The 15369-nt window shown below is 35.0% G+C and overlaps 2 protein-coding genes across 2 annotated transcripts; both read right to left on the reverse strand.

Moving 5' to 3' along the window:
• Positions 1-4119: 4119 nt before the first annotated feature.
• LOC131631979 (licodione synthase-like) lies at positions 4120-6362 on the reverse strand. The gene is made up of 2 exons (XM_058902744.1): positions 5473-6362; positions 4120-5168 (listed from the first exon to the last, which is right to left on the reverse strand). Exons 1-2 carry the CDS (start codon positions 6358-6360, stop codon positions 4503-4505), a joined length of 1554 nt encoding a protein of 517 aa, XP_058758727.1. The 5' UTR covers positions 6361-6362; the 3' UTR covers positions 4120-4502.
• A 5660-nt stretch (positions 6363-12022) lies between these two features.
• LOC131631971 (uncharacterized) lies at positions 12023-14409 on the reverse strand. Its single transcript, XM_058902734.1, has 5 exons — positions 13904-14409; positions 13649-13731; positions 12852-13250; positions 12394-12615; positions 12023-12306 (listed from the first exon to the last, which is right to left on the reverse strand). Exons 1-5 carry the CDS (start codon positions 14407-14409, stop codon positions 12023-12025), a joined length of 1494 nt encoding a protein of 497 aa, XP_058758717.1.
• Between the last annotated feature and the right edge of the window lie 960 nt (positions 14410-15369).

Raw genomic sequence — 15369 nt, forward strand, 5'->3', positions numbered from 1 at the left:
ATATTAATTATTTGGAGTTTATGGCTCATGAGAAATGCCATGATTTTTGAGAACAAGCCTTATAGATTTGATACTCATAAAATGGACGACACATATTTGTTTAAGGACGATGATCCATATCCTTAATTATCACGTTAAATTATTTGTTAAAAACCGAGGTGAATTTTTTTTTTTTACATTACAATATTTACACAGAATATTAAAATATTATATTACAATAAATCTAGAATCTTGAAGAACAATAAAACTTTGCTGTAAGGAGTTATCTAATTCAAACATTGAAAAATGTTACATGGATTACATGCATCCAACTTCTAAATGAGTTATCTGTTCCAACCATTGAAAAATGTTTTTCTACACTTGCAATCCATCATAGAGAACTTTTTCAAGCGTCTTTAAGTTCCAAAATTTCATTATCTTGAGCTAATGTGTTCATGGCCAGATTCTATTTTTGGGAATAAATTTCTCAAATATTGTCAACAGAGGAAAGCAAAGATGTTTTCTTTGAAAGTTACTAATTAATAAAGAAAAAACAGAAAAAATTAACTAAGAAAAAAAGGAAGTTGGAAAGGCGCCAAGTGAGAAATCATTGAAAAAAACTTTAAATGTAGTAACAAGATTTCGAAGCGAGTTCCTTTATAGTTATATTCCTTTAGTTTTATAAAAAACAAGGGGATAGGTTTATTATTTTTTTTATGGATAAAATATCGCACTCACTTATAGATATGTCACCTCGGTTTTTGAGAAAAGCGAGGGAAAATGTTGTTTATTTAAAATAAAAAAATCAAACACGGTGCTCCCAAAATCTATACTCTTGATTTTTAATATGTTCGAGATGAAATATTCGTTATAAAAAGTGTTATTTGTAGTAGTGAATATTTCCCACGCTTGGTTTGACAATTCACAGTCACCAACCTTTTCGAAATTATCACTATCCACACATTGATGAACAACGCTTTTGAAGTCTTCTTTGAATTCTGTCTTCCTTATGCGTTGCTCTTTGTGCATCTGTTGCACATTCGATAGGGGGTTCACTCCATTCTTGATCCCTTCAAGAACATCTTGGTAGCAAATTAAACACCTTCATTTGCTTGCACTATTTTTCGTAGTTCTTCGCATCAAGGGTTGGTAGGTTTGTAGGGACTCTATTATTGAATACATAATTCATGTTGCACACTAGGTGATTGTGGATCAGAACCAGGCTCTTGATGCTATTTTTTGGGACAATTTGGGGGGGGGGGGGGGTCAACACGATAAAGCATTTATAACTTATAGAAATTTCTTTTTATGAGCATCACACCTTTGTGAGAGACACACCACATACTCCTCCAAAATCTAAAGGTGACAGATGTGTAGATTCTCCCACTTATAAATATGCTGAAGTCTCCACATTCTTAACCAAAGTAAAACTTCTCCACTCTACTCACACTTATAATTCTTTCCAATACAATTTAGTCATAATAAAAGAAAGGGTCACGCTAACATGTTCCCTAAGGGCACATATTAAGAATACTATAATTAGAAAAAACTAAATGAAATTAAATGTTATTAAGTCATATTTAAAGTTTCGACACATTGAATGCACGTGTTTCAAGAAAATATTTTTATAAATAGTTTATTAACTTGTGACCTTGGGGCACATGTTAACTTTTTCTTAAAAGAAAATACTAGTAGATAAGAATTGTCAACATTAATGAAGATCAAACAAATCTATTCAATTCTCACCTTGAAAATGTTTTTTTAATAGGCAATTATTCTATTAAAGGGAGTTAAAGGGAGACTCCACCCAAATACAAGCGGAAAACTCCGACTACTCAAAAACATATGAGCGGAAGGATATTCCAAACGCGAAAATTACAATTGTCTGATAACTTATATCTAGAAGCTAACCACCTCCACGAGATAGAAATGATCTCCGACATACACTCGGTAAAACTAAAGGGCTCTCCTTTAAAAATAACCGCATTACGCTTAAGCCATATGCTCCAAACCGAGGCAAGCCAAATGACCGCTATGGTATGCCTTCTATTTAAACGCTTCACCTTAACACAATGCTTAAAGAACTTCTCAAACTCCTCCAACGTGATCTCATCCAAAGTACCCAACCAAAGATAGACTTTCCTCCATATCCCCATCACGATCTCGCAACGACATAGCAAGTGGCTTAAAGATTCAACTTCCTCCTCGCAGAACACACAAAGTAAGTTATTCATGACCGCCGCTATGCCTCTTTTAAAAAGTTGGTCCTTTGTGGCGATCCTATCAAGAATAACCCTCCAACCGAAACAAAGAATTTTTGACGGGACCTTTAACTTCCACAGGTGATTTATGGCCAAGACAATGGCTGCGTCTAAAGGAGGAGACGATAGCTTCTCCTTGTACCTGTCAAAACAAGACTTAACAGAAAAGACTCCATCCGCCGTTAACGCCCAATGGAACTCGTCATTAACATCCTGCTCCACCGATATCTGTTGCAAGTAACCCAACTGCTGCTGAACCAGGAAATTAGAAGCAACTGTGTCTGCCGAAAATAGAGCTGCATTATTCCATTCCCAGCCAGTGGCTGGGACGCTGCCAGCTGCAGCAACGGAGATTAGATGGTCCGAAGCCACTGCGAAAATGTGACTAATGATGCATGCATATAAATGTCAATAATGAAGATCAAACAAATCTATTCAATTCTCACCTTGAAATGTGACTAATGATGCATGCTATACTAATGAGGCGCCACCCATCTCCAAACAAAAACAATTGTCGGCACATACAAATTTGTACACAACTGTTTATGGTACCGTTCGTGAGAAAACTGAACCAAATCGAATTAAATCATAGTTAAAATCATAGTCACAGAATTCGCTGCCCCCTATAGAGAACCGCGAATTGGTTCGCACGTACCGGTTCGCGGTACTTTTGCGAATTGGTACGCGAAAATTCGCACAGAATTCTGCAAATATGCCGTACCAGAGTACCAACCTTAATAAATAAAATTCAAACTAATTTTAAAACCCACTTTCAACCAGCTTCTTTAATAGCTGTATGAGACTTGCAAATCCAACGTAGCTGCAAAGTGTATTTATAAGTAACCATAACACTAAAGCTAAGTAAAGGTTCCGATGTGGGACTTACATATATTCATATGCACAAGTTTATCTCTATTAGCTTATATAATTATTCAAATAAAGTTTATATTCCACAAATAAAGTTTAGAATTGTTTTAAGACTAAATAAGTAGAGACTTTATTTTAATTAAATATTTTTTTGTTATAACGTACCGATTATTTTATTTGAACGTACCGCGAACCGAAATAGCGTACCAACTCTGTATACCCCTCACGTACCTAATTCTTTGAGAGCTGCGTACCGCGTACCCGAATGCGTACCACGTACCGGAGCGAATTGCGAACCATGTGACTATGGTTAAAATTTACTCGAACAAAATCAAACCGTTTTAATTTATTAAGAGTTGAACCGAATCAGAATCATAGGTTTGATATATTGTTTTGAAATTCTGAACCGTATCGAACTGTTAGAAGACAATTTTTTTCAAACCGAACTGTTTATTAAAGAATTGAATCGTTAAATTATTTTTCAATTTTTTTTAAGAAAATGTAACTTGTTTTAAATATTTTTCTTCTCGGTTTTTATTCGGTTCAGATTCTGTTTCAATTCAATTCAGTTTCAGGTCAGTTCTAAAACTATTTGTACATTATAATTTGATTTATTATCTAAACATAACTGTTTGATTATTTCAGTTCGATTCCGTTTGACGATTTGATTTAACTATTAAATTTTTTGAACAACCCTATCCACAACCCTTGTTTAATCTTCCACCAGCAGTTCCACAACAAAGATTCTCATTTTTTATTGATTGTGTTGACTCCCGGCAAGCCTTCCAAATGACATTGGTATACTCAGTTGCTACGGTCAGGTTTGAGAAATTCCAAAACAATTTATTACATAAAATTTCCGGATAACATGCCAGCAATATAATTCAAAACAAATTTTTTACTTTAATTTTTTTTAATTTGAAACGAATGTACTATATCTCAACTCACTCAATCAAATGACAAGAATGGAACAACAACAATTCAATTCATCAATAGTAACACCTTTCCCAGGTTATCTATAAATACAATAATAATATTTGGAGAATAAAATACAACACCTTTGATAATTGGAGATTCACTCAATTGAGCATCTAAACAAAAAAAATAAGATACAATACTTAACATATTATTTTGTAAAATGGATAACAGTAAGCTGATAGTTGCAAGGAGCGTGCCATATCACATAGTGATATATCCAACTTATTCATATTAATTATTAAGACATGCAACTTATTATTTAAATAATATTCAACCTATTAAAATAACAGCACACAATTTTTTTTAATAAACAATTTGTATCTAGCGGATTTTGAATCTGAGACATTGACAGGAACACACTTTCAGGAGTCAAGCGTTTCATCGCTAGATCACGCAGGCACACATGACAGCACACAATTAACATCCAAGATTTTGAAGCAGTCCCCTACATTCAACTCTTTCCACAGGAACACAAACCAAATCATTAGCCCTAGGAGCAGTCAACCCTGGCCTTTCATTCCCATCAATAACAATATCATCACCCTTCATAATCTCACCATTACAACCCACAACATGAAAATCAAAACACTGTATTATAGCCCCAAACAAAGCAGGTAACGCTTGCATGGCATAACCAACACTAGGGCACATCCTTCTTCCTGACCCAAACGGCAATATCTGAAAATTTTGTCCCTTCACATCAACCCCCTCATTGGACTTTCCTAAAAACCTTTCAGGATTAAACTCTAACGGTTTCTCCCAATATTCTGGATTTCTTCCCATAGACCAGTTATTCACAATGACTAAACTGTTTTCTGGGATCACGTAGTTTTCGATGTTGCATGTTGTTACGCATCTTCTGGCGATCATAGGTACCGGGGGATGGAGACGGAATGTTTCCTTCATTATGGCATTGAGATAAGGAAGATTTATGCAGTCAGATTCATCTACTAGTCTGGTTTTTCCTACTACTTTGTCTATCTCTTCACGGGCTTTTTGGAGCAATGAAGGGTTATTCATGAGTTCTGCTAAAACCCATTCAGTGGCTATTGCTGTTGTGTCTATTCCAGCTGAGAAAAAATCCTGTGGAAACATATCACATTTAAAGAAATTAAATTTATCATTAGATATACTATGATTGGATGTGATTTATATGCTCTGCAACACCGACACTTCTAAAAAATAAAAAATATGTATGTCCGGTCTAATGTCTAAAACCTACAGAGATACTTTTGATTATATATTATTTATTTATTTTTTAAAATTATTATTGATGTAGACGTGCCAGTGTCAGTATCATCCGGTGATGTGTTTCTGATGTGTGTGCGCTTCAACATTTTATATAGACATCTTAAGAAAAGAAAGAAGTAGGGATGAATTTAATTACCATAACCAAGCCTTTAAGGTGAATCCTTTCAATTTTAACTTCACAATTCACATCCTCAGCACAATCTAGCAAGATATCAAGAAAGTCTTTAAATTCAACACCTTCCTCATTCTTATTTTTCACTCTTTCTTTGTTCTTCCTCACTTCCTCGCGTTTACTAATAATACTTTCTACCAGCGTATCAAATCTTACAAACAAATCCTCAATCCTTTTCCCAAACTCTTGTAAGTCAAGTTTTTTAAGTAACCAGATAAAATCGGACGCATTAAACTCCCCGAAAATTTGTGTCACGTCACGCACAACATCTCTAGCTTCTTCAGCTTCTCCCAACATCATTTTAGAAATGATGTTGTTTGACAACTTTAGTAACTCTTGAGCCACGTTCACAGTCTCATAGCTTTTCGCTTTGTTAGCGAAAAACTTAAGGAGACTATGTGTTTCACGTAATCGTAAGTATTTAAAGTTGTTAACGCTACGAGCACCTAGAAGCTCGCTCATAGCAAGCTTCTTAATGAATCTCCAATAGTCACCATAAGGTGCAAAAGCTAGAGATGACTCGTAGGTGAGACGCTTAATAGCGGCCGAATGATCGCGGTTATGAAAGGCGTGTTCGTTGATTTGAAGGATTTGTTTTGCGAAGTGAGGAGTGGATGCGACAACGACGAGAACAGAACCCAAATTAAGAGAGAATAAGGGTCCATATTTGTGGAAGAGGTTGTCAAACGATTTGTGGAGAATGGGACTTAGCATATGCATGTGGCCTATGATTGGAAGCTTAAATAGAGGAGATGGAGGGAGTTTTTTGCGGCGGTTTAGAAGTGGCCGGAAAATCATGTAGTAAATGAATGATGAGAGAAAGATAGTGAAGGCTAATAGAAAATTTTCCATGATTTGTAGTTGAATAATATGTATATGAGACTATGGTAGTGAAGACTATATATAGTGAGTGTGACGATGAGCCACTAGCAATAAAGAAACGTAATGGGGACCTCACACATGAAAAATTAAAGAAATATGAAGACTATTCGCATTAAGTAGGGGTAAGGGGACCTCACACGTGAAAAAATAAAGAAATATGAAGACTATTCGCATTAAGTAGTATGTAACGTGGAAAAAAATCTGTTTACTAGTCTTGATTTTTGACTTAGAATAAATAAAAAGTTGAATAATCTTTTTTAGAAAAATACTTGCATGAGCACAAACATAACAAGTGGCTTTACAAACAACCAATCACAAATTTTTATTAATTAAAAAATAAAAATATATTTTTTCCCTCTCCTACTTAATCTCAACCGCCCCATGAATTCAATTAAAAAAGAAATTAAATTTTAAATAAATTTAAAATTTTCCCTTTTTTTATTGGTTGTTCCTAACACTAATGATTTATGTTCGTATCCATGCAAGTTTTTCTCCTTTTTTTAATAGGTTAAATAAATTAAATTAATATAATAGTGTATAAACTTTAACTTTGTATAACAGTGTAGGTTGGAGTGTAGGTTGGACCGGTTACACTAGATAAGGTGTATTGTTTGCCAAAATAAAAAGGCAAAAAATATCTAAAGGTGTCCGAAATTTTTAAAAAGATAATATTGAAACTATAATTGAAAACTCCATTTGAATATTATAAGCAGGTTCTTTAAAATAATAACTAAGTCCATATGCCAAAATCACTTGTTTGAAAAATAAAATAGTTGTTTCTCAAAATAGGACATAAAAAAAAAGTAATGTACATTAAGATAATATCATATTTAACTAAAATATTATTATAAAATAATGTAAAAATTTGAAACGTTAGTTGAATTAAAAGTAGTATTTTGGTAACCCAAATAGGTGGTAAGTAATGAACGCAAGCATTGGAACGTCCAAAAGTATTCAAGTGCCATAAAATACTTTGTATCCATTATTTCCACTCAGACTTCACTATCATCGCAAAGAGAAGTCGACGATTCATTCTTGCAACAATGACATCTGACATCATGCGCGAAGAACATCAAGTTCTGGCCATGGATGATCAACGTTCACGGTAAGTTGTATTCTGATCATGATCTCGACTGCCTTGGTGTTTTACGCATTTCTTCCACCGTCCCTTCTGTCGTGAAAGATTTTGGTTACAATTAGTTTGTTCATGGATCAATGTCATCCTTTAATAAGTTATATTTCCACACTCTACCGCAATTCATCTAATCCGGTCGTAGATTTGTGGGTTGTTTAGAAATACTATTTAGGGTGTCGTATAAATTTGAAGTAGATTTCCATGTTGATACCTTATTTAGCCTTTCCGAATGCCGATTGTTTGGATATTAGAGGAAATAGTTAGTGTTTATGGTAAATTTCGTGGTTGCATACATGTGGATATGTTGTTAACGTTTTTTCTATCAGGATGCCATTATCAGCTAACGTCTTTCCGTTTTGCAGACCGGATGATGCTTCCTATGAAATGAAAAACCATGGGAAACGTACACGGAGTGTCACTCTTAAAATGATGTTGGAGGAGTTAGCACGTGTGAAGAAAGATAGCAGAAAGGCGATGGCCAAAATAAAGGCATCGAAGGTGAAAACGGAACCTGGGATGGAGAATGAAGTACCGTCAAGAAAGGAAAAAGGTGTTTTCATTGGTGAAGAATGTGTATGAGGTAGTGCGAAAGGGAACAAGAAAGGACATGCTCAAGCCAATCCTGGTGGTGCTGCAAGCAACAATTATTATACATACATTTACCGATCATCTGAATCCAGAAGGTATTTCTAATGTGATTTTTAGCATTATGAACATGTATTTTACCATAAAAAGCTGGTTGAATAGGTAGCAAGTATGATATTAACCTTTCTTTATTTGATTGGACTCTATGTAGGAGTATTCAACCTAATACGGTGTCGACAAAACTGAAGGGAAAGGCCGTAGGAGTGGCAATTGGTGATGATTCGGGAAGGAAGCGCGAGAAAGACAAGGGGAAAGGTTGTGTTTCTAGAATGGCTGCTGGTGTTGCACGGGGAACCCGTAAGGAAAATGTTCACCTATCAAGCGACACCGCAAGGTACCTGTGTTGTTAATCAGTGCAGATATGGTCAAGTAATAATCTCTTACAATCATGAATATTGGTGTATTTCACGATTTATTCTGTGTTTTCATCTTGACGGAAAATGTTTCTTCTAATGATTGTTCAGTTTATAAGCATTGTTTGAATGTCATATTCCTAACATTGATTATGGATTGTAGCTGATGTATTAAAGTTGTGATTTTTCGATTGTTAGAACCATTTATTACCAAAATATAGGTTTTATACTTTGGTTGACTGCATTGTGAAATATTTTGACTTGGATGATGTTTGTGTTTTTAAATTTTTTAAGGAATAATGTTGCCCAGAGTGGAGTGGGGGGTTCCAGGAAATGCAGTCTGGATGAGGTCACCACAAAAGTGATGAAGGACAAGCAATCTGTGGAGAAAGGAAAGAAGAAAGTTTAGGAGGGTGAAGATAGGTTGAATCATAAGAGTCAAAGTGTGGTTATAAGTGATGAAAAGAAAGGGAAACTGGAAAGAGTAGGTCGTCGCGAAGGTGATGTTGGAAGTAGCGACAAACATAAGGGTAAGGCCGTAGGTTCTTCGGCTGTCCCCGATGTTCAAAGAGATGACCGTGAATACATAACTATATCATCTGAGAGCGAAAGGTAAATGTTTTGTGAACTAAAGTTCTATTGAAATAACTCATTTGAATGACAGTTACCTAATATTACACGGTGTTTACAATATTACAGGATGTATAGTCTTATCATTGTGGATCAGGACGAAGGGTATTGGTTTCAAGAAGTCTTTGATGCAAAGAAGATGCGCACTAATGTTATGGTAGGAACCTTTATTGGCAGATTTATTGTATTAGGAGAACTATTTTGGAATTTTTAATAAGCTGATATTGTTTGATAACTTTTGTAGCAATTTCCAATCAATGGATCAAAAGCTGCCTTCGCCGGAGTATTTCAAACATTGTGTTATATGACTGTGACAAAGGAGAACCCTGTTACTGTGAGATAAAGAAAAGGCCCAAGAAGGTGGAGAAGCATTTGTGTGGAGCTTGGTTTGATTATGCAAGTGACGCTGATATGAAGGAAGGGACAAACTCCACTTTGTGATACGCTACCCACCGGTGGAGGAAATTATAGTTTATGTGGTTGCAACCCTAGGAGGGCGCTGAAAAAGCTGAGTGTTGTATTGATTTAGAGACATCATAGTAGGAATTATGTTGTATCCTGGTTGTACTTTTGTGGTTGAAAAAAATATAATCATGACTTGTAAATGGATAAGGATGTTGTTTAGGTTAATTTTCTAATTTTGCAGCTACTAAGTTTGTTGTGCGGATAACTTTAGTGGGATTTATTGCGTGGTTGGTAAATTATGATGTAAACATGTTGAATGGTTATGTACTGATGCTAATGGTTAGTAAGGTTTCTGTAGTGTATTGTTTTTGTATGTATTATACTACATACTGTTGTGTTCAAGACAGTATATATTACTTTTTCATTTTTTTGCTCTAATACGTGTTTTAGATACACATCCAAGCACCCAAGTACCAAGTCATTCATAAAGTAAATATGTGTGACAGAAATTTTGAAGTCACATGTGGTACTTGTGCATTTTATGTAGTATGTTGAGGATGGATGTGTAATTTAAATGTGTAGTTGGCCTACACAAAGATTCCATACTGCACAAAACCTTAGCATATCCACAAGAGTTTAAAAAAATATAATGCAAAAAGTCAAAAAAGTTAAAAGTAAACTGCATTAAACCCTACCAATAACTGTACACACGCGAAACATTGTGGTCCCAAAAGAATCAAATGTTTGGTATAGAAATAATTGCTGCTGCAACCACCCATACTTGGTATTGAAAACACTAAAGAGGTTGCTGCATAATTGCAAATGGAGCATAAGAAACTGAAAGTTGAAGGTAATTTTGGAAGGGTTATGCGCAGGATTGGAAGGCTATTTAATGGAGAGTTGATGGACACACTCTCAGTTGTGAAGCTATTAGTTCAAGTAAGGGTAGTAGTAATTGATGTAGATTGAAAACTAGAATCTCTTTGTACAAAAATATATTCACATACTGGTATATTAATATAAATAATGAGGATACACATTTTTTGTAGCGATTTCCGGAGATAGAGCCGCTGTTCGTTAGAAGCCACATTGCGGATCTGGGCTCAATATGGAGGATAAGGAACAATGAAGGTGCCATTCATCCGCTGGTATTCAATGAAAATGATGATGTACCTCTTGTTGCTGCTAGTTGGATAGATTTGCAAAACTATTATGAACTACAAAATGATGTGGTAGTTATTTTGGGTTATTACGAGAACAATGATTTTGAGGTTACCGGATTTCACCAAGTAACGTCAATTAAGGATTTACCATGTTATAGCAGTAGATCCCTCAATGGTGACGGGATATATGCATTTGATGTTGATCTCACACCAAGTTGTGCTGTATCAAGACAAATAGTTGAGTGTGAAATCTTTGTTGAATTCACTACATCCTTTTGGTGTTTAGCATGCATGCTTCGCTATAGCCGTCTTACGTAATTGGTTTTATGTTTGTTTTGATGTAGAGGCTATAGCCAGCGTTTGGGCGTATATTGAGAGACAATGATTATGAGGTATTGATATTGTGCGGTTACTATGGAAGAACTCAGATGCTTCTGATTTTAAACATACACGATTCAGACCGCACAAAATCAGCATATGAATGGGACCAATTCTACATGTCAAACCATCTTGAGGCAGGGGATAGAATTCGATTACGAATCAATGTAAAGGACATCTACAAAACATGCCACGTGTATAAGGTTCGTAACCCATAAATGTGTTGGTTATAGAACAGCTTTTGTTCATTTAGAATTCGTATCCTGTTACGTTTGAAGTGAAGTTAATATTTCGTGTATTGTTAGCCAGCAATAGTTCTTTAATTGACAGTAAAAGTGGTATGATGGAATGTACTCAGTTGGTCTCATTATTGTTTTATGTCATGATTAAGAATATTAATTTGTCAGACAACATTAGTTGTGTATTAATTTGGTTAAAGAAAGAAAGTAGTTGGATGCTGTTTTATATTTTTGCTAACTTATGGCATAGCAAATAAACTAAACACAAAACTAATTAGAGTTGCAATATTACATTTGTTGTCAAATTTACAGGGCTCAGAAAGAGGTTAAAATCATGGCCTTGTATGTGTTACGATCTCTGTGGTCAATTTTACACGGCTCAAAGACTGGTCAAATGTTGTTGAAAACCTCCTTGTAAACAACATTCGTTGTACTGCTTTTGGCGGTGTTGTTATCATCGTGTATCAAAAATTTGATTCCGTTCTTACTTGTTACCCTCAAAAGTGCGACATATATTTATCCATGAGTAAAAATGTCCCGAGGAATGTAAAGACCTACCCAATCTAATGATTGGCCTTGTGACTTGTTAATCGTCATAGCATATGAAACTATTGTTGGAAATTATCTCCGAATTAGTTTGAAGGGCCACGAAGATTGAGAATGGGACATATCCATCATGGGAATTTAGATGATGTTCCCATGGCGCTTGCCTCCCATAATCTGTGCCTCAAGTACGTGCGACGCCATCTTTGTCAAAATGAGTCGTGTACCGTTACACAACCCTTCGAATTGATCAATATTCCGCATAAGCATAACCGGTGTTCCAATCTTTAGTTTTATGAGATGGTTAGGAAAACCTGAAGTCTTTAAAGAATTCAGAAACTCTAGAGTGAGAACATCAAGCATGTCCCGGTCATGTATCTCTGTCCGCTCAACCGTGCTGCAACTATAGTAGTCCCTCAGGTCACCTAAGAGAAAAGAAAGTGATACATCAAAGGGTTGTACAATTTTGAAGAAATCATAGTACAGTAAGTGTTATAGGAATGTAAACATACCTGGAATCATGCCTAAAACATGATCGTTAATTTTGTCGACCATATCGATGGTTGACGCCAATATAGCCCTACATTTGAGGTAGATATAGTCGCGGTAATTATTGAGGAAATTAGGATACATACTCGTCACGATTCCAACAATAGGATATGTGAAGTCAGTGATTATCATCTCTTTTGGAAATTCTATCTCTGCAGTCCCATCATTTGGACCTCCCAGCCTACCTTCACATATTTTCAGTAGCCAATCAGAAAATTTAGATATTTCCTTCTTTCGTGTTCGGTTGTTCCAGAGCTCAGGTGTATATTTTTGGTTAATGTCAAAACTTGTACTGAGTGCAAAATGTATGAAGCGTTTATGGTTGCATGCACAACGTCAAATCGAGTTCCTCTTGTAATAACCAACAATATCTGCCTAAAGTCTCCACCAAATACAACTACCTTGCCACAAAAAACCTCACTCGAGTTGCCACTGACACTAATGAGATCCTTCAATGTCTTGTCAAGTGCTTCGAAGCACCATTTGTTGGCCATAGGAGCCTCGTCCCAAATTATTAACTTCGATTGACGAAGTAGATCGGCAGCCTCATCGTGGTATGGAATGTTGCAATTTGAGTTATCCAATGTCAGAACGGGTAGTTTGAACCTTGAGTGAGCAATTCTCCCACCGGGTAACAACAGTGATGCGATTCCACTTGTCGCAACGATTATGCATATGTCGTGTTTAGACCCGAGTGCACTCGCCAGTGTCTTCCACATGTAGGTTTTTCCCGCACCCCCATAACCGTGAAGGAAGAATACACATCCTTTCTGACTCCTAACTGCTGTCATAATTTTCTGGAATATGCCGCGCAGTTCATCTGTTTGAAATGAAATATGTTATAATAGACAATATAACGATATACGGGTTAGAAATTAGTTAACCATAATATTTCATATGATCACTACTTGTGAGAGCAGTATGTAGGTTTTGGAACTCATCTGCCATGGATTGGATGTCGTAACTACGCTCCTTGTAGATGAGGCGATTCCCGAGTTATTCCAACACATAGTCATCGGGATATGGTATAAGCTTGTAGTCCTTAAGAGTTCTACGATTGAGTCGAAGGAGTTTTTCAATCTTCATCAAAGTAAGATTCATCAACTATTCCTGATTGAGAATAAGGTCTGTTGCAAAAAAAATCGAATCAGGCTAAAAACATAGATAAATGTTTAGGCTAAAAACGTAGATAAATGTTATTTGTAAATTAAAACACACCTTGATTATTCACCAACAATCTTTGTTGGTGCAACAAACCATATGACAAAAGCACCCAAGACTCTTTCCATACATGGGCTGGCCTGTTCACATTGCCCGACAGTAGCATAACCACAAAAAGCTTTCGAAGGAAATGGCCTTAGCCCCATCCACTTGCTTCCTTAATGGCTCCGATGTATTCATGGTCATCTTCAAGAAAACCTATAGCAAAACATGCATCCCTAAAATAATTGAATTGTGTATCCCCAACCTTACGTATTTCTCTGTAACTTGTAGGACCTTTGACAATACACTTGTCCCATCAGCATCATCCGTAGATAATACACTTGTCCCGTATAGAGTGGAACCCAAATCAAATGGCCAATTGTAAACCCCTTTTTCCGAGGCTTCCAGAGTCGCAATCTTTTATGGTACACAAGCATTGACACGAACTGGCCGTAAGTTAACAGCCTAACATGCTCATAAGTTTGGTTGGCAATTAACCATGCATCAAACATTGATTCCGTCACGCTTGCCTTCTCTAAAACATTCTCCATTCGAGTGTAATTAGAGAAGAAAAGAGACTTTTCACCAATTAGGTGGTAAAACATTCTCTCCACATCGGGTTTCCTCCCATGAATTTTGTAAGAAAAAAATTCTCCAACACGCTTCACATGGTGAGATGTATCGACAATCAAGATATTGCTGGATTTCATCAACAACTTCATGAGAATTTGAATTATGGCGGGAACTTTGTCTAACAGACGTTGTAATTCGGTCATATCCTTTGTGTATATATTTGAAAAGATATTTGATGGAAGTACTCTGGTTGTACCACTCCATATTGATGTGTGCCTGGTACTTTAGTGTTGTATTTTTTAAACTTGCAATTTTGTTTTAATAAAAAAAAGTTTCATTTTTAAAACCTTTTTATAACAACTTTGATTTATATATTATTGGTGTATTATTTTTTTTACCATACATCAACACTCATACATCAACACGTCAAATAAATATTTATAAAAATATTTTAATAATATATTTAAAAAGTGATATCATATAATAATTTAATTAAATAAATATATAAAAATATCATTGAATACAAATTTATTTACTTTTATAAACATGTTTTCAAAAATTTTTTTTGTCTTGTAATGGCAAGCATATTTGTGAAAGAAAAAACAAAATTTCAAATGAATATATGTCTATAACATTATTTAAAATATTACAATTGATCTTAAAAAAATATAAAATTAGAATATAATAAATATATGAAATTTATTTTTTAATTTTCAGAAATATATCAACATTTATTTTAATTTATTTAATAAATTTCTTCAAACTTTAATTCTTATAAATTTTTTAATTACCAATTTTAGTCTTTGTTGTCATTAAAAAATAAAATTTAATAAATATACAATTAAAAATAGTAATAAATAATATAAAACATGTAGAAAAAAATATATTTTAAAAAAATTCTATTAAAGCAATGTCCTTATTAAGAAAATATTTGAATATTATAGTCTATGTGTCAAACACATTCTCGAAATATTCGAATACTATACTATCTGGGTCAAACACACTCTATGGGTCAATTCAAGTACTCAATTCCAAATTCAAAGTCCATTCCTCAGAGAGTCAGCTTCAATTTTGGGCTTAGTACAGAACAAATAAATTCACTAGTCTCCACTAAATAGAGTATCCTCTCTGAGTTAGCCTCAATTCTGGACTTAGTATAGAAC

The sequence above is a fragment of the Vicia villosa genome, unplaced genomic scaffold, assembly GCF_029867415.1.
Source record: "Vicia villosa cultivar HV-30 ecotype Madison, WI unplaced genomic scaffold, Vvil1.0 ctg.000892F_1_1, whole genome shotgun sequence".
Taxonomy (NCBI): Eukaryota; Viridiplantae; Streptophyta; class Magnoliopsida; order Fabales; family Fabaceae; genus Vicia; species Vicia villosa.